The sequence below is a fragment of the Drosophila willistoni genome (genome assembly GCF_018902025.1).
Source record: "Drosophila willistoni isolate 14030-0811.24 chromosome 2R unlocalized genomic scaffold, UCI_dwil_1.1 Seg167, whole genome shotgun sequence".
NCBI classification, from domain to species: domain Eukaryota; kingdom Metazoa; phylum Arthropoda; class Insecta; order Diptera; family Drosophilidae; genus Drosophila; species Drosophila willistoni.
This window is the reverse complement of record NW_025814050.1, coordinates 23197762-23224313: the sequence shown is the minus strand read 5'-3', so window position 1 is coordinate 23224313 and position 26552 is coordinate 23197762. Positions and strand designations below refer to the sequence as shown.

At 36.3% G+C, this 26552-nt stretch overlaps 2 protein-coding genes across 2 annotated transcripts; both read left to right on the top strand.

Moving 5' to 3' along the window:
• Positions 1-349: 349 nt before the first annotated feature.
• On the top strand, positions 350-11504 carry LOC6651754 (zwei Ig domain protein zig-8). The gene is made up of 6 exons (XM_047010660.1): positions 350-669; positions 3218-3295; positions 3570-3702; positions 9746-9989; positions 10485-10582; positions 10705-11504. The coding sequence occupies exons 1-6, from the start codon at positions 418-420 to the stop codon at positions 10995-10997; spliced, it is 1098 nt and encodes a 365-aa protein (XP_046866616.1). The 5' UTR covers positions 350-417; the 3' UTR covers positions 10998-11504.
• Positions 11505-17093: 5589 nt separating this feature from the next.
• Positions 17094-23521, top strand: LOC26529327. The gene is given in 3 exon segments (XM_015176605.3): positions 17094-17150; positions 22930-23085; positions 23087-23521. Coding segments are annotated over 3 exon segments (372 nt in total). The 3' UTR covers positions 23246-23521.
• Positions 23522-26552: the final 3031 nt, after the last annotated feature.

The following is a 26552-nucleotide window of genomic DNA, read 5'->3' as shown; positions in this document are numbered from 1 at the left end:
ATCTAATATGAATAAAATAAACTCAACTGCAATGCAAATTGGATTATAAAAGGCCACAGTAGAAAATTTTAAAATTGAAATTAGATTTCAGAAATATCTTCTCAATTCCCAAATAATAATACACTTTCGCTACTTTTTAACTCATCTTCTTACTCTTACTTAAACGTTTCTATCTTTCGAATTTATATTTCTTAATCTAGCTTAACTCACTTGTTAAAATATATATCGTTCAAGTATTTATCTACCAACTGCGGTTGATTTCCATATCATCAATATTTTTTTCAAGTAGATTTTACTCAGAGATTTCATTGAATTTTTTTCCCTTTAATTTTCCTCTTTGCAGCTCAAACCATTGACAACATCATCAATGACAACGACTTGTTGCCATCGTTGGTTGGCGTTGGCCATCAGTCAGCCATGTTGCCCATTGATGATGATGATGTCTACATTGCTTCGCTGGTCCATGGCAACAACAACAACAACAATAATCTCAAGTTCAACAATGGCCTCGATGATGACCAAAGGCAACAAGAACTGGATGATGATCAAGTGGATGAGACAACCTATCCACCGCCAGTCTTTGACTTTGGCATGCCGAGGAATATAACGGCAAGAACCGGTCACACGGCGGCCATCAATTGTCGGGTGGACAATTTGGGCGATAAATCGGTAAGTCCAGACAAGTTATTTTCAAATAGATTTTTCCAACTACCCTGTGGCTTAATTTTTATTCAAAGAAGAAAAAAAACAAACTCATTTTGCTGCTGTTTGAAAATGAAAATATTTGAAAACCGTTAGTCAAGCTGAAAATGAAGTTAGCGACAAGTTTTGGCTGCCTTCTTGCAGCAAACTCGTATCGTTTTCCTGTTTCCGCTTTCATCACCATTTCTCATCTTCTGCATTCTCTTTTCCTTTTTATTATACTCTTGCAAAGTAGGGTATGTATTTTCGTACGTGTACTTAATATAAAGTATAAATATTATTTAAATGTCACCACCAAAACGAAATCAATTATCCATGTCATTCTATGAATTTATCTGTATTAATGCGGATTCGTGCTACAAAATGTTGCATACTTTGTTCAGTTAGGAGAGCCAAAATCATATCGAATAGTTTTGTTTGTAAAACTAATTTCACTCTTATGTTATATTCATCCAGTAAACCCTACTGTACGGTAATAATTTATCCAAATAGTAGCTTTGCTTTCAACAACATGTTGTTGGCAACTATCTCCAAATTTAATAACTTACAGACTTATGTATTAAAAGTTATATTAATCATAAGATTCATATTTATGATATATGTGGGGTTGGGTTGGTAACGCCGAATGGCCAGACCACCTCAAAACAGCTGTTTGACGACGGTGTGGCAAGCGATCCATATGAGACGAGGTGGCAAGCGACCCACGAAAGCGACGATGTGGCAATGCTGCTACGAGAAGACGAAGAAGAACTTTTTAAGACGAGCCAACGACGAGAAGACGTGTTTTAAAAGATGTATTAAAGACGAAAGACAGGTATTAAAAGAAGTAAAGAAGTGTTAAAGACGAAGACGTGTAAAAACCTAAAGACGAAACAATTACCATTCAATTCATTCAATTTATAATTACTAAAACCTAATTATAATCTAAAATAAAACCTATTACCATTTAACTAAATATACATCAAACGGGACTGTTTATTTCTACGGAATCGGAACCTAGTCCCACATATACATATATAAATATATCATAGCTCAAGAACTGATTGCAAGGGTATGCGAAATTCGGCACAACTCATGTAATGCTGACGCTCTGTTTTTTCGTTGTTTTTTTGCTGGTTTTCTCGGTTCAATGACAAAGTTTCATCATCATCCGCTTCATCCCCTGGTACATTCACCCTGTTTCCTTTGTGTGTTCATTTTTTCGCTTTCGTTTTTACTTTATTTTTAATTTTGCTTGGCAAAATATATCTATTGCTACGCTTTGCCGCTTCATCAAACTTTAAAGTTGAATACATTCCAGGAAATGTTCCTTGACCTAAAAAAGCACACACACACTCACACAGACACACACAGAGATGTAATACAACAACGAGAATGAAATGAAATTTTCAATGAAATTTGTGAATATTTGTCCCACATCCACTCCGACTCCTCGTCCATTTCTTTCAAGATCTCGTTTTGCTCGTTTATCCCATTTTGCAGGGATAACAGTCTTTTATCTAGCGTCATCTGCTTCTCGTTTTCATTAGCCGTGTGCATGCAAATCCATTTACAGAAGGCAACACCAACTCATCATCGGCGGAGACGAGCATCACCTTAGCGCCAATGCCATTGCCATCATCATCATCATCATCATACCCATCATCATCCATCTCCAATGAGAGCAGACTGAGATCCAGATTTATACTATCACCAGAACGTTTTCAATTTTTCTTCCTCTCTTTTTATTTTTTTGGCTGAGGCGTCGTTTCCTTTTGCCACTTTGACACTTTTAGTTTCGGCTTTTTCTGAACAATTTTTTTTTGGGGGCAGGGGAATTGGGAGCTTGGAAAAGTTTTGTTAGCCTGCGGCAGGCTGGGAGATTACTTTTTGCCTGCTGCTGCTGCTGCAGCAGGATTTTATTCCTTTCTTTGGTCGTCTCTACGTTTCGTTTCGTTTCGTTTGGTTTTTTTTTTCTGTTGGAGGCTTTTTTGGGAACTTTAAGCCGCTGACATTTTGGGCACGCACTTGTCTGCCTTTTCTTGTGTCCTTTACATCCTTTCGTTCCGTTTCGTTTTTTGGAGTGTGTCCTTGTGCTGGCTCGCAAATCGCTTTGTCTGCTATCCCGCGGCTGCCGCTGCTCCTGCTTATAGACAATGAGCAGGACCAAAAAGGTGTATGCCTGAGTTACAGTGAAGGTGACAGCAAGCGAATAACTTATGACGGGGCTCAACCAATGTGATATTGCATGAGTTTTCACTGTAGTCTCCCCGTACATGGATGAAAAAGTTTTATAAAGTTTTTGTTTTTTGTTTTATGTTGGTCACTTAGACTTCATTTTGGGCATTTGGTTTATTAAATTTTCCTACCTTAAGAACCCCAAGCCGAAAGCAATTTTTAAAATTGACTTAAGCACTAGCACTAACAGCATTTGGTGTCCTTTTGTCTCTCTGCAAATATCTCCCTCTCTTTCTCCCTCTCTCTCTCTCGCTTACTTACTGACAATCTCTATTTCTCTTCATTGTGTCTCCGGCAGGTATCCTGGATAAGGAAACGCGATTTGCACATTCTGACTGCAGGCATTTTGACTTACACATCTGATGAGCGTTTCAAGGTAGGATTTTGGGCGGTAACTCTCCTTCCCACAATCCGCCGTCGACTTGAGCACTCCTTTTGCTTATTAAATGTTGCCTCTGGGCCATTTGTAAGCCAAGTCAGCTTAATTGCGTATGCAATTCGGGCCAAGTAACTTGTATGCATTGATTAAATTTGCCCAAGGACGTTCAAGGAAAGAGGCGGAGAGTGGATAGAAGGGAAAACCTGTCTTCATACGATTTATCTTTGCATTCTCTCATTCTCTCTCTCTCTTCTTGCTTCTCGTTTTGCAGGTTGTACGCACCGCCGATTCCAAGGATTGGACATTGCATGTGAAATATGCTCAGCCACGTGACAGCGGCATCTACGAGTGCCAAGTGAATACGGAGCCAAAGATTTCGATGGCATTCCGACTGAATGTCATAGGTGAGTAAGCCAAGACCCAACTCCAGACCGAGCATCTTATTCGCCTTCTCAAACTCATCGAGTGTCCTTGCACTCCCCCTTACCTCACCCCTTACCTCACCATTTTGTATTTCTCTTACGCATTGTCAGCGCGTTGTCGTTGTCATTCGCACGGATTGCAACCGTAACTTTTTATTCACTCTCAATGGCACCGATGCTGGGGAATGGGCATGGTAAATTGGCCATAAAGTTTGTCAACTATAGAATGAAGGTATACACATCACTGAGAATCAACTTTAGCCAACACTTGATATACGATCTACCGAGGGAGACTTCTTATATGTACATATATGCATTCGGATTTTAATGCAGAGACAATACAAAGAAGTTTAATGAAATAATCGATTTTATTACCTGATTGCACTCGAATTTATTTGGTAATAATCTTAAATGGTGGATTTGTTTCAAGCAATTTAGGTTTTACATTTAAGATACTTTCACTTTTTGGCGGTTTTCATTGGGATCACTCAGAGGACATTCTTAACCCTCATAAGTAGAATTGAGCTTATGACAATTTCAAGAGGCTTTGTAAGAAATACATCAAAAATTTACTCAGACAAATTCCTGTGCAGATTGAAATATCTGTAGCATGGTATTTCACCTCCTTATCGGCTTGTATGCATTCTAGATTTATCGATCCTTTTATATGCATGCCTGGCAATAAGAGTTCACATTTTCTAATAGTTTATGGTTTTAACTTTAAGCCAGTTTCCTTAGAAAAGTTTATGTGGGTCAAACCTCAGACAGGTTGTATCAACTGCTTGGCACCTTCCAATATATGTATATACATATGTATCCTCCATACTAAAGGACTTCCTGTGCCTGGTAATTTTCACCAAGTCGACACTTGGCTTGTCTATTTTTCTACACGTTTTTGCATGCAAACGCAATTTGCATTTAAATTCAATACTAAATTCATATGCTGGCTGTAATACACACCAGTTTGATAGGGAAAGAGAAACGGGGTAGCGAAAGGACATGGTTGGAGGTGTGCGTGTTGGTTGCTTCTACTGTTTCCTACTGTATACCTTACTCCTTCGTCTATTGCTTTCCACCATCCTTCTCGTCACTTTCTTGGTCTTCGTGAGAAGCATTGTTTTGCTATTTTACAAGTTTTCTACAATGGATTTCCGTTTTGCGAGTTGACTTCAGACTCAGACCATAGTTTCTCTCTCTGTCTCTCTGTGTGTTTGTTTGTATATTTATTCGGTGAGTTTATGTGTGTGTAATAAATTGTTTCACAAAGCATGCACGTTCATGTTTCATTCATGTACGTAAAATTGATTTGAAACTTTTTCTAGGCAGCCAAGCGAACAAGGAAGAAGTTTTTCCTAGTTCGCTCTCGACCAGCGTGAAAGTTAATTGAAATTATCGAAGAGTTTTTCCCAGTTTTCCACTCTCTGCCCACAAATCACCATTACCATGTTGTTATTTCGGTTGTTGTTCTGTGATTGGTTTAGTTTTAGTCTTTGATTTCGATCTATGTACCTATGGGACTCCACATTCTGCCAAACATTCGACTGGCTATTCGATTTTACTTAAAATACAAACGAGTAAATTTGTTCAACTTGCAAATTACCATTCCACCCGCTGTGACAATGATGATGATGATGATGATGATGACGGAGTGGTAGTTGAAGTTAATAAATAAACTCAAGTCGAAAATGGGCACAAATCTCATCAACAGCCATAAAGTCGTATCAAAAGGTTTTAGCTTCCTGCAGTCCCTGTGCAACCTTGCAAAATTCTATATGTATGTATAACGAGAAGAAATCCCGTCAACACGGGAATGCACTGCGGAAGTAATAATCCTCCATCCTGGTCTCTACTCTGCTGGCATGGAGTTCAGTTCACCGGCGACAGGAAGTCGAGAAGCGAACAGTGAACTGAGTGCTAGACGAAAGCGGGGAGGACAAATAAAAATTGCAAGAGAAGGAAAGCCAAGCCAAGTCAAGCCACGTCAAGAAATTTATGCTAATGATTTGAAAAAAAAGCAAAAAAGAAGAAAAAAAAGCGAAAGACGGAGAGATTGAGAAAAAAAGGGGGGAAGAAAAAACAAGATTTTCCTTCTGGTGATGAAAGCGTGATACAAATATTTATACTGTCACTCCGAAGAGCCAAAGGTGAATTCCTCATAGAGATTGAGATAGAGATTTCGTTAAGAATCTGGAGATTCTTCGTGGAGGTCTCTACAGAATTCTACATCTCAATTGGCATGCAGTTAATAATCCATTAAAACTGAATTTCATATGACTATATAAGGTTCAAGCAGGGAGTTAGCATTGAAGGTGTTATAAGCTTGGATTGAATTCAATTAGGCAGTCAGTCGTCTAAATTATGAAAATGCAAATTTACTTAAACTGATTTAAGAATTTTCACGTGACTGCATTTTAGATGAGAAGCTATATTTGCGAACCAAAATTATTTGAATTACTTGATCTTATAAACGATTTTTGTTAGAAATATTCCAAATTTTTGACTTTTATTTTTAAATCAAAGCCTAACATATCCAAAAGAGTTTTATTAACAGAAATCGTCTACATATGTTTGTAGACACAGTTTTTGAGCAAGACTTTCCTTTTGGTGTAATTTCGTATATTTTTTCATTGATTACACAGGTCGACATTTTCCAGGTCATGAAAGAGTGTTCTAAGTTCAACAGGTCTTTTATAGTAATTTGGGGGTGCTGATCACGGCCCTGTATTCAGTTTTTGCCCATCACGACAGGATTTCGAAAAAAATGCGTTGGAATTATTCAAAATGGCCTCATTTTCAATATTTTCTAGTATAATATAAACAAGTTATTTTACTCAAAACGTTAATTTTTTAACCTATTAATATATTAGGTATGATTTTAACGCAATTAACACAAAATCAAAGGAGCGTTTCTTTGTTATCTGCATATTATCATACACGTGGATATGGTTCCAAAATGAGTAACATTCGAACCAAAAAGTATGCTATAGGGATTCGAAGAATTTGCATCTTGTTAATTTTAAAGAATTATTGTAATTTTATGCATCTAACAAATTGTTTATAAGTAATGTTGGCAAACAACAGCTATTTTTCTTAAACAAGAAATTCTACAATTCGTTAAAAATTTAGAAAAACAATTTGAAACTTTATATAGTATACTTTTGGGTGCCTATTTTCCAACCCTAGATCCCTTAATTTCACAAAATCTGGACGTGATGAACAAAAACTGAGTATGCAGTCAGAATCAGCGTACCCGAATTAGTTAAAAACACTTCTCAGGTTAACGTCACCAAAAATCATGTCGGCCTGTGTTACCTGCAAAAGTTCCTTTTCTTCAATTTACGTCTAAGAAATGTTTAAATTTTGAATAAGAATTATTCACAGATTAAAGTAATTTAGTTTATTTAAGCTATCACCTGCAAAAATCTGTTGTGGCAAATTAAGTGTAGGTTTTGCTTTGTTTGGCCTTCTATGTGGATTCCAGTTTTCACCCTGGCTACCTGACCATAATTAGCATATGGTAGTAGGACCCAAAAACTACAGACACAAGTACTATCCTATATATATATAAACAAATATAGGTATGTGTGTGTGTATATTTGTATATTTACATTGTACATGTCCTGGCATTTCCTAAAATCCATTTGCAGTTTAGTGGAAATCAACAGCCAATGAGTCTCGCTAATACCAAGTTAACTAACTGAACTGAACTGAACTGTACTCCATCCTATAATGTAGAAGGTAGAAGTCTACCGCCCACTCAGCAAACTGGTGTATGTTTGTATTTACAATGGAAGCGTTGAAAATCCGCTTTTATGCCCCAAATCGAGTCCTAGACGGCGACGACGACCACGACGACGACCAGTCCTGCCCCGCACATCATTAACAACGTCAACATTTGACTCTGTTGACTGCCTGCTGTGTGAAAAAACATTAAACCAATTTTCAGTGCCTATAACTGGATGCCAGGACGCGAAGGGTCTTCCACATTTGTCTCTGTCTACGCCATTTGGGTTAGTGTGTATGCTTATCTCTAGCCAAAAAAAAAATGGGAAAGGCGGGACGTGGGAGGCAAACAAACCGAGAACAAAAATCATGCCCAATATTAGAAAGCCACGCACAAAACAGCCAAATAGCAAATGGAGCAGCGGGAACATAATGGCCACGTCCCATGGTTAACTTCACATGTTAGTGACTACGAGTTCAATCCTGTGCTCCTCCCTCTGCACACACACACACACACACAATAACAACTGGCTAACAACACTTAAAATGTGTGTAAAATGGTGTAGATGGCAAACAGCTTCATTCATTCATTCATTCAATGGGTCAATGATATGTATGTCAAACAGTCAAGAAGTGAGATCGCTGGAAACCTCAAAATACTAAAAACCTCCCAAAAGTAAGCCCTTCCTCCCATTCTCATATCTTTTACTTCGAATTGTGGTTACAAATTTTTATGTGTTAGCTTTGCCATTTCATTTGTATTTGCTTCTGGTTTTGTATTATTTTTATTTGCTGTTATGGGCAGTTTTCTGATAACACAAAAGACACTCCCCAGACAAAGGCAATGCTATATGAAATTGACTCGATGCTCTGGTCTGGTCTGGTGTGGTCTAGTCTGGTCATTGCCAGGCTTAAGGTGACAGTGGCAAAGGCAAACGAACAGGCAACGTGAAAGGGCAAGAGTTGACCACATAAATGCTTTGAGACCCAGAGTCCTCATTCTGTTTATTGTGGCTAAAAGCTGTTAAAACAAAAAAACAAACTCATCCCCATTTCGACTATGATTGCTCGAGCTGAAAAAGAATGCAAGAAAACAAAATATTTTTAAAAGGGTTATTGTACGCAGAGTTGAATGACAAAACAAAATGTGCAATAATTTACAAATTTAAACCTAACCAAAATGAACTTTAAGTATGAAGACAATTAGAGAGAATCGATTTGAGTTCGTCTTTATTTTGCCCTGACTCTTTACCTTCACTTTCTCGAACGTTTTTAAAGATTTTATAAAATAAATTGAACTTAGCCGGCTCGAGGTCAATCTTGCAAAAGAAGATTATTTCAAAGGCAACACACAAAAAGGTGAGCAAGTTGTCTGTATAACTATTTCAAGAACTACCAAGTTTTATCATCGGCAGACTTTGCTAAAGAACTCCAGAATTGCAACAGCCATACCATGTCTTCAACGCTAAAACTAGTTGGGAATTACATTGCCAACTAAATGAAGCGAAAAAAGTTGGCGAAGCCTACAATACCGAAGACCACGTTTTTGTGCATACCCTTAGGCGCTATGAAAAATTAGTGTAAGAGCCTTGAAATAATCTTCTTTTGCAATATTGACCTCGAGCCGGCTAAGTTCGATTTAAATTTCAATAGGTCGTAATCTCTAACCACATTTTATGAAATGAAATTGTTCCTTTTTTATCCTATCTGATTATAATGATTTCCTAATATTAATATAGATACGGATAAATGTTAAAGCTCTGGCATTTTATTATTACTTTTAAATAAGTCATGACCTGCAGAGCAGACTACTTAAACACCTGCCACAACTGGGATGAATTAATTGATGGGTGATAGTTCCATCCACCGCATTCCACTTCGATGCTCCAATTAGTTAGTCTCGTTGACATGCCATCAACTTAACAGCGGTCCTGTCATTGCAGTTAGTCATTATCAGCTTGGCAAATCTATGCTATTGTCAATTTGCTGGAATGCTGAGAAGGACCTAGAGGTAGCTGAGGAAGTAGGGTGGGGTGGTGAAGCACCTGCAAATAGTAGGTCTTGCCTTTCTCAATTGGAAGCATTGAAATCTGCTTTGGCCAATCGTGTGGTTATATGCAACATTCCTTTCACATCCCCTGCCGTATGGGAGGCACACACACACATACACCATTACCTATTAGTGAGGATTAGACGCCTAGAAATGCTATTAATCAATTTTGTGCACGTTCCACATTTTCCAACACAACTCCCCTCGCCCCTTGCTCACGACCAACACATTCTCCATCTTCATCTATTGCAGTGACGCCGCCAGATGCCAAAGCGATTATTGCCGGTCCGTCGGATTTGTACGTCAAAGTGGGCAGCGTCATAACGCTCACATGCCTGGTGAAGCAACCGGCGACATCGGCTCAGGATATTGGACCAATTTACTGGTATCGCGGCCCATACATTCTAACACCATTCGTTGCCCATCCGAACGATGCCGCCATTGATTTGCAACGCATCTCTATGGAATCCACGTTGGCCGAGAAATTGCAAAGCAGGTAAGCAGCAATCCCTATCAAGGAGGGGGTGGAGGCTAAGTACATGGCAAATACACTGCAAGAAATTCAATATTCCGCAACAAAATGGTAACCAAAGCCTAGAAGTAGGCTACATATTGGTTCATTGATTCTCTTGTTCAAGTGTAGGGTTGCTATATGCTCTCATTTCCCTAATCAGAGGCATTCACTATCTTAACGATGGGGAACAGAAGTAAGGGCCACTCGACGGGGGCACTGAAGAGATACTCAGGCGGAGCTGAAGAGATCCAGCAGCCAGCAGGTGTGAGTGTGCTTCCACTTGGTTCGTTGCCTGGCATTTTGAACTTTGATCAATGAAGTTGAATTCATGTGGCAAGTGAACGTATTGAAGCAGATGGTTGATAGAGGTCTCCGGGCGGAATTTCTCTCGGATTTTAAACGATAAGATTAAATCTTTAAAGATATTGTTGCTGTGGTTTGTTACTGTGATTAAGGTTCAATGTTATGCTTTTACAGATTACGCATTGCCAACGCCCAGTTGTTGGACACAGGGAACTATACGTGCATGCCAACCACAGCGGAGGCGGCCAGTGTTGTGGTCAATGTCATTAATGGTGAGTGAAATCAATAAACCAGTTGTTGCGTTGAACTCATACTGACCTCTTACTATCAATCTGTTTTCCTCTTCATTCTGTTTCGGTCTTTTTTTCTGTGTCTTTTGCTTTTTCTTTTGTAGACGAAAGTCCAGCGGCTATGCAAAAGAGTGCAGCAGGAATGGCAATCATCGCCAGTCATCAATGTCGTTTGCTCCTTTTGACTCTGGTTGCCAGTTGTGTGGTACGATGGCTTACTTTCGGCCTCTCCTCCAGCGATACCAGCTGCTCGAACTTATCCAGTGTGCATATCAATTATTGCATTATGCAATCAACTACAACCTACAGGAGAAATCAGCAACAGCATCAGCAACAACAACAACAACAACCACAAGATAAAACTGAAATTCTTATCAAATCTGCGTTAATATCATGATAATTAAGTGACTCAACAGATTTGTATCCAATGTATATACGGTTTTTATTTATAGATAAGTAAAATTTAGTCAGTAAAATGCTTCATTAAAATAAATCAGTGGGAGTGGGAATGATTTCAGTTTACTGAGCATACAACTTTTTCAAAAATATCTATGAAATATCGTTTAAATCTGATGACTTTCTCTAACTTCCAAATTTATCTAGTATATAGTTTCTCATACAATATTTCTTTCCAAGATTTTAACAACCTTTCTTTAAATATGAATAATTTCATCTGCGATGGCTAAGAAGAAAACTCTTGAGAAACTAGGTGAAATTTCTATTATATTTTTTTCATATTTTCTAAATTCTTGCATTATATTCAAGTGCTTAAAAATCAGAAGAATAGAGCAAGTATTGAATGTTTCAAAAACTGAGGTCGATTCCCATTTCTGACTTATGTAAGTAAAAATGTTAGCAAAAACGAAAGACTAGTTTAATTTTCCCTCCCCAACCCCAAAATGTGTTTCCCTTAAATTGTTTAAAGTGAGAAACATTTGAATGGAAACTGTCAGCATTTAGTGTTAATTTTATGCATAGCGTAAAGTCAACAAAAAACCTAATAATTATGTAACAATAACTATTAAAATAAATGATAAAAAAAAACAAAAACAACAACTCAGCAGAGAAGAATTGGGAATGAGTCGAAATGAAAGGTTGAAATTAAATTCGAATGTTGATGGAGCGGGGTGGAAGGGGAGCGGGGACAGAAGCACAAATTATCAAATGTAATTTGCAAATGTGTGAATTTACTGAAAAATAAATAAAATTAATGATAATAAATAAATTCATTGCATTATTAATTTGATCAGGCAAATATTATCAGTTTTTTTTTTTTTTTGGATTTTCAAGTGTTTTTTAGTTTATGCACAACAATTAACTAATTATAATTCTCTCATTTTAATTAATTGAAACAAAACTCAGTCACTTTAAATGTCAGCAAATAAGAAATAATACAAAGCAACATAAACAAAAATTTATAATTGTAATATAATCTAAAGTAAATGAGGGACTCCCATAAATAAACAACAGCAAGAACAAGAGAAATAAAATAGTAAATTGAAATTTTCAGTTTAAACTTTAAAATGTATTTAATTTACAAGAAAAACAAAACCAAAAAAAAAATAAATAAAATAAAAAAGAAAACTCATGTAAATGTATTTAAAATAAGCAACAATTTTCTGAGAGCTAACAATAAATGAGTTTGACTATAAACACAAACAAAAATGTTAATTTCTTGTAATTTTTTAATTTAATTTTATTTGTTATGCCTGTGTGTGTGTGGTTGTGTGTGTGTAATGTGTAATTATCTCAGCTGAGGATTAATGCCTTTTGTTTTTGGACCGCGCCATTACATCATTAAATTGTTAATATTTATGCGTGAGAACCTAATTTAATTTCTGTTAAAGCCCTGACAGAAAAGACGTAAAGTAAGCGCCATTTGAAACACCAATGGGAAAATATCATTGAACCGCACTTTCTATACCCTTTCCAGCTTTAAATGATTAGATGGATAAACATTTTGTCAATAACTTGGTGATTACATTAGATGCAACTAGAATTTTTGAACAAAAACAAAGCAAAGGCAAAAAATTTATCTATATCTTCCCGGTACCGAGAATGTACATTTTCAGTTAAGATAGAAATGCTTCTGCTTTATCATCATGTAAATAATATCATAATGGTCTATGGTAGGGTACAATTAAGCGCATTAGAGATAAGCCAAGCGACGAAACGAGTCGTGGCATATGCATAATAGCTTGAACTTTGACCCACGGTTTGAAACGTGAACTTACATATATGTATGCAATTGGCTCGTGTGCGTGTATGTGTGTATAAGGGTGTGTGTGTGTGTGTGTGTTTGGTTAGGTCAGTCAACAGCTAAAGCGGCGAAGAGGAATGAATTCGCTGTTTAGCTTGGCCCTTTTCTAATTTGCCGGCACACAAGGCGTATGAGCGATTATCAGCCATGTGATATGAATGGCAGGCAGTGTGTGTGTTGGCATAATTACGCTCAGTTGAGTTGCTCAAATGAAATCATAAATTATATGCCAAACGCCGACGCCGCGGCTCATTCACACACTTAATTGTTAGCCAAATATTTTCCAGGCGAACGCAATTTGCTGATTGACAAGAACATGATGTATGTATTCAATGTTTGAGTTTAACAGCCATTCAGATAATTTGCAGAAATTTTCCATCATTTCATTTGAGGCAGATAAATTAGTTTTATCTGGCCATATGTTACTGTTTCCTATTAAAATGCAAATTAAATTCACTCATTTTTTGTTTAATGAGAGTAAAGAACAAAAAAAAAAAAAGGAAAACCGGAAACTTTCTATTTATAGCTGGTGAAAATGGTCTACTACTTTTCTACTCGAAGCACACATATGTACATATGTATGTATGTATGAATCTGAATGTATATCCATACATTCATATGGCCAACAAAATGGTTTTATTTTAAGTGAATATTAAATGCCAAACAAATTGACCAAAAACCTCCAACAACTTTTCACTGCTTTGCATAAACATATTTCAATTTTAACAGAAACAAACACACATACAGTTCTCTCCCACACATAGTAGCTACAATTGTGTGTATGTGTATGAATGTGTGTAGTGTGTAGGTGGGTGTGTGGGTGGGTGTGTAGGTGGGTGTGTGGGTGGGATTGTCACTACCCCCCCAACTGCCCATTTAACAAATTTATTTGCCATGTTGTGGTAGTATTTCAGGGGCGTAGCTAGACAAATAGAACAAAGTTTTCTGCCGGAGAGAGCAGAAAATCGATTACACACATATGTATATATTTACCTGTTTATAATGCAACAAAATCTCCTTTCAATTTACATATAGTTTTTTGTTATACACTTAAATCTAAGAGTTGCAGTATGATCTTGACTAAAAAGTCTTTGAACTTAAGATTTGGACGTGAGCTTTTAAAATTATCTACTTGTAGATAATAATTCGATTAGATTTTTACAAAAATCGATTCTCCTACTTCATACTCGGAAAGTCATATCGTTTAAAAATTGCAATAAATTAAAAAAGAAACAAATTTGAAAATTTGATTAAGTTCCAACCAAAGAAGCTTTTATTTTTAATGTATCACAAACTAATGTCAAGTTTTTTAAAGTTATATTACTTAAGACATGCTTTGATCTTACATCAATACACTTGGAATCGGTTTTTTTTTTCATTTTCTTCCATTTTATTATCCAAGACATCTCGATAAGGTCCTTTTGACTCCGACCATGTGGCCGAGGGAAAAAGATGGACAAATAGAGACAAGCTATGAGGCCAAAAGCAAACAATATGAGACTATACTTATATATGGATATGCAAACATTTATATCAAACGTGCTTGGGACGTCATAGGCAAATATCTAACCCGAAAAATAAAGAAGGAGGCGGGACAGAAAACGAAGGCTCATAATCAACATGAAAGGGAAGCCAAGCCAAAATAGTGCTGAGACAAATTCCGTTTTGGCAAATTAGTAAGCGAGTAACCAGTAGGTTTTCTAATCACGCAACCATCTCTAGTATCCTACATGGTGTGTGTGTGTGTGTGTGAGCAAGGGTGTGTTGATTTTGCTGACGTGTCCTGAACCCTTTTTAGCCTGGTTTGCTCTTTTTCTGCTCTGGTCAAACGTGTAAATTTATAATTAAACGCCAACACTTTTTTTTCAATCTCCCCCTCGTTGCCCCAGTTTCGGCTCCCTCCAGCTCCAGCAACTTTTAGCTAAAGAAAACTTTGTCTATGTTGCCTATAGGTACCTATCTACTACGGGGTATCTATGGGATACCACCTCCTTCTCCTCCAACATCGTTTCCTTGCCTTTCTTGCCTAGCCATGCTTGCCTTGTTGCTTGTTTCCGCCTTCATTTTCAATTTTCGTTTACATTGTGTTTTGGCCATTTTGTGTTATGTTGTGTTACGTTGTGTTGTGTGTTATTTGTTTGTGTGTGTGTGTGTGTGTGTATGTTGTCCCTTTTGTGCTTTGAAATCTTTCGTGTAAGCACTTAATTAGTGGTAAAAGTTAAATAGCAAACCCACACGAAGTACAAAACCAACAAACAATTGTGTGTGTGTGTGTGTGTGTGTGTATTGTCTCATTCTCCCCTCTGTTCCGGGCAATGGCATTAATTTATTTCATTTGACGCAGATTAGATTAAATCGCTACTCTTGGCCAAAGGTTTCTTTTGCATTTTTCGCCTCGTTGCACAAAAATGGGCCAAGAAGGATTCTCGACCCGACTGTCTGTGGCTTTCACCCTCTGAATTATGTGGTAAGAAAACTTCTATTGATATAGCTGGGGTATCAACTATGCTATGCACATTTGTTTCTATGCCTTTAATTTGTTAATTTGTATCATGTTAATAATGCTTTATATAATATTCTTAATTGCCTTGGTATGCAAATTTTTATGGCATACAATTTTGCATAAATACTCTCGTAATGCGGTAATGTAGAATCTTTATGGTCATAATGCATGCTTAGTTAGGGTGAATACTTGATGAAAGTCATAGATATTAACTCATAAGGTTACACACGCAAATTTTTGCCTCTCCTTTGCATTAGTATATAATCAGTGTCATCTTCGTTGCTTTTGAGGACTGAGCTTAAAAGGAATTTCTACGCTAAGTAGATGGAATAATTTGCGCTGAAAAATATCTTCTATATATCAACTAAAGTATAGGATATAATTATAGCATCTACTTACTGAAAGGCATTTCATATAGTTTAACACAATTATCAAGTTGAATCCTCTGAGGCCCAGAAACAACACAAAATATGATTTGTATCTTCAGCCATTTGCACGCATGCAATGAAAAAAGCAACTACTACAAGAACAGTATATAATGAAGGAGAATTTTCCCTTAGCACGCTCCGTTGCACAAATGAAAACAAAAGAGTTCCGAACGTTATCATCGAGAAACTGCATTTTTGATACCCTTACTGCTCATTAATATAGAGTTGGAGCCATTTAACAAAAGTAACATTCAATAGGTTTAAATTTAGAAAATATAATTAATCATACAAAATGGAAATGTAAATAAATAAATAAAATAGGTAAATGAAATAGGTAAATTAAATATGTAAATATGTAAATACACCAGCCGAAGACCCAAGCAGCTAGCGCTTAGTAACTAAGTTCCGACTAATTTGTAATTAGTCCTAACTCTAAGATAAATAAATAAATAAATAAAAATTCAACAGGTGTAAATTCTATTGAAAGTTTCTTTTCTTTTAAAAAATAAATCTTAATTGAACTACTCTATACATATAGTTTAGACAAGTAAAGCTACTACCTTCTGTAAATGTTGACCTCATAACTTCTTGAAGTATCGTTTTCCTATATGTGTCATAGAGGCTTTGCTTTTCTATCTTTTTAAAGTAAAGAATTTCTCTTGTGAACTTCTTGAAGTATCGTTTTCCTATATGTGTCATAGAGGCTTTGCTTTTCTATCTTTTTAAAGTAAAGAATTTCTCTTGTGATAAAACCGATCTCTTATCTTCTACGAAAGTAACTTATCTCTAGCAAAACATTCACTCTTTTCATGTGCAAGCGCCACTTGTTCATCTTTTTTAAGAATCGCTTAAATCTCTTCTCGTGAAAATGTATCTGTACCTTCTGAGCGTAAAATAAATGGATACCTCGAGTCATAAGCCCCAACTATCTTCTAGAATATCTTTAAGACAAGTCGCTGACCTATTTTAAAAAAATCAAGTTTTTCTTTCTGAAATTTAGTGAAGTGACAGGATAGTAATTCCCTGGAATCGTCGGGTTTTTATAGTCTGAGAAGATCATTTTTTTATTTTCTAGCAGAAAATGATCTCTTGCTATTTTGTTGTCTATAATTTGGATCCAGTGAATTTCTTGTTATTCAGTTTAGCACTCTTGAGAATTATATTAATTGAATGGTCGAGTTAAGGTATCTATGAGAGTCAGTGCTACTTTAAATGATTGTGTTAAACAAGTCAAACTATTTTCAAGATTTAAAACATAATTCTATGTTTTTTATACGGCAATTTTTATAGCTATTTGGAGTAATGATCGTTTATAAAGAAGTGTTCTTAAGCATCACCGATGGACTGATACTTCCCACGGTAAGTGTATCGAGGAGAAAAAAAAATTCAAACAAAAAAGAGGCAGCCTCAAGATTTATTTATAAAGCTGACTTGCCACGCCCACCTCGACCCACACCCTTGCCCATTCGCTTGCGGTGTTTAATTAACTTTTGCGCTGAAATTGCTTGGAACTTTAAAACGATAAAACTTTTTATGAGCTGCCGTTTTGACTTTGCCAGTCATTTGTTTTTCGGTTTTTTTTTTGCTCTCCCCCCGCTCTCATCCTTGGACTTTTTTCCTTGTCTGCTGCTGCTGCTGCTTTCATTTGGTTTTTACAATATGAAAATTTAGTTTGGTCTCCAAACGAAAACAATTAAAGTTGAGAAAAGTCAAAATGCCCGCACATAAAACAATGCCACGCCCACAATGCTGGCATTTTCAATTGCAGAATAAAAGACGACAGCAAACAGCAAACAGCAAACGAGCAACAGAGTGCAAAGCTCCAAGAAGGCAAACCGGAAGAAGAAGTCTGCCTTGGACGTCAGGTGACGAATTGCAAATATTTTGCTCTCTTTATTGTAGCCCCGCGGAGATTGTACTCCGGCCATAACAATAACAATAATGAAAATCAACAAGCACTTTGCAGTTGGCAGCAGGAAATAAAGTTTGTGTCTCCTTGCCATGCTAATGGCCCAATTTATCTACCCCGTCAGAGTTGCCCGTTGACAGTTTTTCACAAAAAATGACAATCCCAGCACAACAAGCAACATAAAATGAACTATGTATAAAAACAAAAAAAAACAAACATAAAATTAAAACCGAAACTATTTACAAATTTTAATTGCCTTGGCTCACGATGACATAATTAACTGCCAACTTTATTTGCTCAACAAATAGTTTTAGCCAGCAAAATGCAATCGTCCAAAGTCTAGCGGGCAGGTAATGCAAAATTGTTGCCTACTTTTTGGGGCAGTTGTTGGGCGAAATTTCCGAAATGTTTAATAAACTCAAAATTCTTGAGGTTGGTTGGAATTCTCACAGCCAGCACTTTAAATGAGGCAAGTGAGAATATAGAAAGTATTGAAAATATTATCATACATTCTTATATGCCTATATGTACGAGTAAATTTAAAGCTGAATAATATATCTAACCTTCTAAACAAACATCGTAACCGAAGAAATGAATATATTTTCAAACTTTCAAATAAATTCCACAAACATGAGTGAATAGTCAAATATTTATCATTCCAATGAAATCATAATATTCAATTTCAGATCAGAATTTTAGTTATTCAGACTCATGTTCCCTACTGAAAGGCAATGCTTAAATTTCCAATGCATAATCTTCATATGCAATTATTATGAAAATGGAATTTGCTTCACCCTCGACTCTCGACTACCACTTTCGGATCCCGCATCATCTTCGACTTTAGCTAATTACACTGTAAAGTCTTGAAAAGTTTCAGCGCTTAATGCTTTGCGTTTCTTTGCCTGCCACTGCCAGTGGCAGGGCTACACCCGCCACAACCGCTGCTGCTATTGCCACATTTACCGCCAGGGGGCGACACAGCAATTATGACTCTGAAGCTCGTTAAGAAGTTTTACGCGTAATTATTTTCAATCACTGGGACAACAATGCTTTCGCTTTCTGCAAAAATTCAACCCCCAAACCAAATGTCACAACTAAATAATTAAGAATAAAAATTATCTCCGGACAGTAAACAATGCGCTCAATTTAATATGGTAAACTTTGTGGGTTTTTATGGCCCAGCAGTGGACTGTGGGGGGGTGTGTGGGTTATTCGATTGTCATGCAGAATCAATTATAATTATAAAATATGCATACACTCATTATAAAACCCAAAGAAATTAAATTATTAAACGTTTTCCATCTTCTCTGTTTTTTCTCAACAATTGAACGGCTAAAATTCGAAAGGAAAAAGCCTCAAATCTCGTCAACATTTTTCATCTGATTCACATGAATAATTTAATGCTTTCCTGATTCTGTCATTCATTTGATGCATTTCACTTGCCAGTCAGCTTTATGTGTTGTCAATGATGAGAAGTGAAAAATCATCATCACTGATGCTGGTTGCCAGTTGGCTGGTTGGTGTTGCAACTTGCCGAGTAGCTGCAGCAAAATATGACAAGTAAAGAGATTCCACATGATAAATGACGCATAAACTGACACAAAAGGCGTAAGAGAAACAAATGTATGATAAGTCGACAAAGAGATCCCTTGTTGGCTCTGGGTGTAAGACTCGCGTCCATGATGACGCATATTCTCGCGTGCCTTTCCCCCCAAAGTTCCCATATGTAGTTACTATGTCGAAGTGAATGAAGATTTATGAGTAGTCGGCATTAGACATATGCCATGCCTGTGTAAGTGTGTGGGTGTATGCGTGTGTGTGATAGTTTCACTCATTAGGAGACTTTTGCCTTGCAGTTAAATGAAGTCACTTCGTTTAGACTGTCATAATTGCTGAAAAGTTATCTCAAATGCAGGCAAAAGCATACACAAAAGAGGAGAAAGCAATTCTAAGAAAGCGTTAGTTGTATCTTTACTCATGCAAAGTTCATGAGACTAACATGTCACTTCCAAATAGAAACAAAACCCGAAAATATAATGACTCTTAGAGGGCAATGACTTTAGTTATTTATAAAACTTACAGCTAACTAAAATTGTAAGGAATCTTAAACAAATCATTCTAGTAAAACTGTGAAATCATTGTAGAGATTTTTAAGGGCAAAAGGGTAAGGAATAATCTCTGGAATCCCTTAGCCGATTGAATTCTATACTACGCCACTGGTCATGTGCACAAAAAAACGATGTTTTTTTTTTGTGTCTACTTTTTAAATTAAAATCAAACATAAAAGGGTCGTCGACAAATTCTTTAAAAATATAATTGAATTTTTCTGTTGAGGTTTTGGGTGCAAAACCACATCAACACATTTTTCAACCTCCCCAGCAGGTGGGTATGTTTATTTTCAGGTTTTTTTTTTTTTTAGAATTTTCTTTGTGGTGCTGCTTTTCACCTTTAATGGAGTCATGTTTCTGAGCCATATGGCAGTCATTATCCAAATGCTCCTATTACCTTTTGTTGTTGCTGTGAAAAATATCATTAGCCTTTAAAAGGTTAAGCTCATTGTCCTGCTATTTGATTTTATGCTTGAACTAATTAATAAAATGCTACGCAAATGCCATTGCCAGACGAAAAGCCAATAGAGAAATATGCATAAAGAAGCAAAGAAAACTGCGAGTCGAGTACAACAACAACATGGCCAACTTTTAGTACCCGACAATGCTGAAAATTGCTTCATTATAGGGCTTAACAAGTTTTTAAATTTGCTTAAATACTTAAGTGTGCTCTAGCTACTTCCACCTACACAAATCACCCGCCCATCCACCTCCAGCCACCACCAACCACTTACCACTTACTGTTCACATTGCCACTTTCACGGATAGCATTTCCTATGGCTGCTGCCCCGAGTCCTAGCTTTTGGCTAGGAAGATGAACAAATGCAAAAAGGACCAAAAAAAAAAATCCTTTAACATTTTCAGCTTGAACTTAACTGTACTCCTGTCGGCATGCCTTTGTACAATATATAAAAAAAAGAGGAAAAAAAAGTTACCTTAATCCTAAGTTTAATCCCAAATGAATTTCATGCTGAGATTTGATGATGGCGAGAAGTTCTGCATGAAAACCGTGAAATATTTGAGCGTATCAACAAGAGAGAAAGATATTTAAGTGCTTTTCACTTAAATTAGTCATTGTAATCAACTTGTATAGAATAACTCTACTGAATAATCGGGCGTAAATCACAGTATTTTTATTAAACTCGTAGTTTTTAATAAATTAATATTAAACAATATCCTCAAATTTTATTGCTGGTCAATCAACCTTGAAATTGTACTCATATTTTAAATTATAAATTAAGCTTTTTTATTTCCCTTTTGGAAATCTCCGAATCAAGAGTAGTCACTGGTTTTGTCTTTCTCTTTTTTTAACCTTTGCTTCAGTTTTTAAGGCCTTTTCATTCATCGGGTTGACAATTGGCAGTTACAACTTTTGCCATGCAATTTGCAGTTGCATTTCATGGTGACAATTTATTTATATTGCCCGTCACATTTTTAACCAACAATGAAAAAACCAACCGAGAAAACTGGCCCCGCAAATATGACATTCGCGAACAAGACCTATATATGTATATGTATATCTGAATATATGTATATATTTCCATATATATATTTATTTATATGTATGTTGATAAAAGAAAAGCCAAAATTGTTGGCTCTCCTCCCTAGGCCACGTTATTAAATAATATAACGGCGCAATTTACACTCGATTGCATACATCATTTGAGTAGAGTTGAGTTCGGTTCAGTGGGGTAGATTGGGGACTTTCATTTGGTTGAATGCAATTTCAGGCTCGGAAAAGGCGATAATGAAAGTGCTGAACAAAGGCGAAAAAATAGCTAACAAGCAATTGAAGTGATGTGGGTAGAGAGGGAAAGAAGTGCCACTCAAAACAACAAAAAATCACCTGAGAGAGAGGTAGAGAATAGGAAAAACCAATTTGCAGTCAATGCAAAAGGCAAAAAGTGAAATCAGTGAATCGAATATTGTTGCAAAATGACTTATTGCAAATGGAACAAGAAAAAATTACAAATTTGTTAAATATAATATCATAAAATATGGTGAAATATGCACAAAAAAAAGGGCCACATAAATAATTAAATAAAAATATATAATACATGTCCTCGATTTCAATAAGAAGAAATTTAAGCGAAATTCGGGCTAATTTACTAGAAAATTATTGAGGATTTTTTAATGTAAACTTGGTCAGTGACGCTAAAGGCACAATTGTTTAAGTTTATTAATTACCTTTAGAAATTTATTGTTATTTAACAAAAAAATGTTAAAAATTAGAGCAGTTTTCCACATTGTATAACATTCACACGTTCCGGAAGAAATCTTAAAGGGAAAGAGTTGTAAAATTAAGGCGAAATTACTTTCGAGAATGGGAAACACTGCCATCAAAAAAAATGTAATTCAAATAAATAACAAATTTTCGTATATAATTAAATTTTTTTTAAATACTAATAAATCATATCGATAAATCTGAAAAGTCGAACTTTAAAACTTAGTAGCAAAAAATCAATTGATTTATGAATTATATATTATATGTGTATATGCTCGATCTCAAAGCAGACCAAAGCTGAGTTTGGTGAATCCTAACTTTAAACTTAATTGAAAACAGAAAACACTCACCTTTTTGTGCGAGGCTCCGTCATGTTCGCCACTTCTACACAGCCGTATAAAAATATATAATTTCATTAACACTGATATTTAATATGAATAATTTAACATAATTTATGCTGACAGTTTCAATAATTCTGTTTACATTTAATTATTAGCTAATCAAATATTTATCATCCAGCATAACACTAATTCAAATCCAAAATGAACGAATGAATGCATAATAAATTATTGTGTAATTTGATAAACAATTAAAAGCCAACTGTAAACGACTTTTATGGCTAATCCATTACAGAAATGAGTCTCATGGGCGACATTTAAGTCGAGAATATTGTTCCAAACTAAATCACATGCACAGCTAGAACGAAAAATAAACAGAATCAACCTAATTTCTGTGAAACAATAACAGCTGCCAACACCCCAAGCTCAGAGTCAGTACCCAGAATTTTGCCACAATGGAGGAGAGCTTGAAATTGGAAGAAGGGATGAGGCAGAGTTGCTTACTTGCACTTAACATTAAGTACACCTACACATATACACATCCATTTCAGTTGGCTAGAATGTTCTGCCATGCAAAGTTCTATTGGGTTTTTCATTCTTCTTTTGTCAATTGCCTGGATGCAAAGCAGCAGCAACAACGAATTGGACGGTAAAAATAGAGCTTGCATTGGAGTATCAGCCAGACAAGTTGGCCTATTGTCGCAGCCTTCAGAAACCTTCAGCAGCAACATCATCGTAGATCTCTTAGAAACACAAACTGTGCTCAATTATTACAGAATGACCTCTCGGTGTCAGGTGAACTACTGTTCGACACTCAGCCACGTTGCTGCTTGGGTCAAGAACTTTATGGTGGACATTGTCGCAAGCGGGTCTAGCCAAATCAAGTTGCATGTAACTTTTTTGATGGTTTATGTTGTTATTCGTTAAGCTACTTATCTACAAATAAAGGGAATTTAAAAATCATATTATATTGAAAATCCTATTGGATTTGCATTTAAATCATAGCTCGCAAATAACTGTTGCCACTTTTCCATTGTCTGCAAATAAGTGTCTTTCACTCACACAATAAAAAAAACTCAGACAGAAACTGTTTTTGTCGCGACTGACTTAGCTCGCTCGCGCTCTGATCGAGACAGTTATATCTGTTTTCGTTTCGCTCAAGTCAAACACTGATCGATTGCTTGAGTTAAATGAAGCAAATTGTCTTTTGCGTATGTATGCGTTAACACACGCGATTGATGCGTTCTTTCTTTTTACATTTATGTACATATATGTATGTACATATGTATTTACATGCACACGAAAGGCAAAAATCATTTCTGTTGAGTTTTTTAGTCAAACTGTCTTTTGTTGAGACAAAACAAAACAAAGAGAGCCGCTCAGAGCGAGATCGTTTCTGGACAATCTTTTCGGTTATGATACGAAGCAGAGCATATAAGAAAAAACGATCAACTGTCATTTGCGATTTAAATTTTAAATTAATTAAAGATCATCGTAGATATATATTTATGTTTAACTACACTTCGATTCATTTATTTTTTCTAGATTTTACTTTTTTCCTCTTTATAAAATTATAAGTTTTAATAAATTCATGGGAATAAAAAATAATGTCTTCATGCTGTTTGGTCTCCAGTAAAATTCGACTTGATTCCCTATCAAATCTTTTTCTCTTTAAGTTCTTCGAGCCCACACTAGGAAAATAGAGTTGTAGTTTTCAACCGTGTGGATAGCCAAAGTCCAGCTCAGGTTTTAATTGGACTCCCTATCTATCCCTGCCCCATTACGACCCAATCTGATGTCCGACAGCAAACATTCATTTGCCATTTACCAGACTCCTCTAGGGGCACCATCGAACACATTACTTTGCCCGTTGGGGAATTCGCGTCACTTTAAAATAAATCTCAAATTTCTGTACTCCAATTCGTTTCCCTATTAATTGATATTGATATCTCAGCTGAAAATACTCAAAATCCTTTATGTTGCCTCTCGTTCTGATTTGTGCCTCACTTTTGTTACACAGTGTACTCTTGACTTAGCCTTAGTAAAGGGGGCCAGGCTTAAAAACTGTAAAAACGTATCAATTTCTTTTGCTATTGTGTTGCTGCCTAGCTGAGGCAAAAGAAAACAGATTCTCTCAGGCAGCTTAAACCGGTTCAAATGCTGAAGAATTGCTTCACTGAGCCTTAACAAAAAGGACGAGAAGCTCAAGCACATGTCGGAGACTTTTGGGGCATAAAAAGAAATCGGTGGAAGAGAGCCATCAGTCTACTCCATTGTTGCTGCTACAAAAATATAGGTAGCATACCCCCCGCCCCGCTCGTATCTGTTTACATTATACAATGTAGGTACATCCATAATTATGCCGCCAGTTAACCCTAATCAAGAGCAAAATTCTTCGTCATCGTCTTCCCACATGTGTCTTGTCAGTCATGCAAATTTTTCTTGCGAAAAATAAGAGGAAAGAAGGAATGAAAAAGAAAAGTGAAAAGTGTGTCGGCCATTTTTGTTTATCAAACTTCCGTATGCGTTGAAAGTCAATCAACATCCGTTTTGGCGTTGCTTGGTCCTTTCGTCTCGCATACACGTTTGCTTCTTCATCCTTTTGTGGTTGGCTGTTTGCATGTGTGTGTGCGTGTGCGTGTTAGTTGGCGTTGTTGGTGTTCATGTTGCCTGTTGTTTGGTTGTTCCATCATTGTTTCCTTTCATGTTTGCATGCTTCATTTGGTTGCCATTGCCACCAAAAAATTTTTAAAATGGTAAACATGATGCTTTCAATCAGAATATTGAGGCTACCAGTTCAGCGGGTGGTTTGCCATTGGCTATGATTTTTTATAACGTCGTCTCATAAAAGTAAGCCGATGTTTTTTTTTTATTTAAACATAATATTTTTCAACCAAGTTTGGTGAAGGTATTCTAAAAGAATCGGAAGTTTTTTTTGATTTATACTGAAAATTTTGAAATACTGAAAATATTTTGCAATATTTCAACCTTTGAGAAAATATGAGAAAACAAAAGTTACATGTTCCCTTAACTGCTGTTTCAGTTGCAAATTCATATTAAATATAGTTCTGTTCAATTAAATTGTGAAGTGAATCAAAGTGATTTTACAGCTGCCTCATTTCAACCAAATAAACGTGGCAGGCAAAACTTGCTATATTATCTGGAAATAAACATGAAATGTGTCAAAGGCTTCCTCTGTTGATGAGTATTCAGGTTAATTGAAGTGGAAAACCAATGCGAATGCACTACTTGTACTTCAAATAAATTTTCCAGCCTGACCACGAATTTGCCAAATAATTGAAGAAAATGGCAAGAGCGAGTAGCAAATACAATCGAAATTTATGCTAACCCAGTCGTTGACAGGAAACTTTTCTTGTACATACCCTATAAATGTAGGGTATTGACGCAAAAGCAGAACTCAGTTTAATTATGTATTTTTAGATGCTCTTTATTCTGTATTTGCTTTACTCTCTCCTACATATTCTTCTAGCCGCCAGTGGGGATAACATCTGGTATACGAAAAGCGGCCCGTAGTTGATCGGGAGTTTTATCTTTAATCAGTTCGGCCAAAGTGCGACAGCCTGCAAGCACTAGATCCTTTATGTCCAAAGCGTAAGCAGCCATAAGAATTTCGAGGAATACACTCAGATCCACTTGCAGAAATTGCCTATCCCATGGACTTATATCATTCTGGATCTCTGGCTCATCAATGTGATGTTTCGCTCAAACGAGAATCATTTGCAATATCTCAGAGTTCACATCGGTCAAAGGAACTATGTCAGCAGAACTATTATCCTCTAAAAATTTCGTAATAGTCCCCGAACACTTCACAGTGGCAATGTTCGTTTCGAAAATCTGACCACCCGATGATTGCAATTTTACGATTTTATTCATTGTGGCGAAGACTTGTATCAAAAATACAAGATACTGTGAAAGTGAAATATTTTGAAGGAGTTTGCAATTGATAAGTTAGTTACATACTTATGTTATGACCACTAACCATAGAACACATAGATGGGACAGAGAACTTCGGGAAAAACCCGAACGTTCGTACTCTCAATGAGAGCGTAATTTATCTTCGATTAAGGTATTGCCTTTGGTTCAACTGGCCCTGAGTCGTGACTAAACACAAAATATTTATCTAATGCGTTAACCATATAAGCAAAAATTTGTAGTATACAC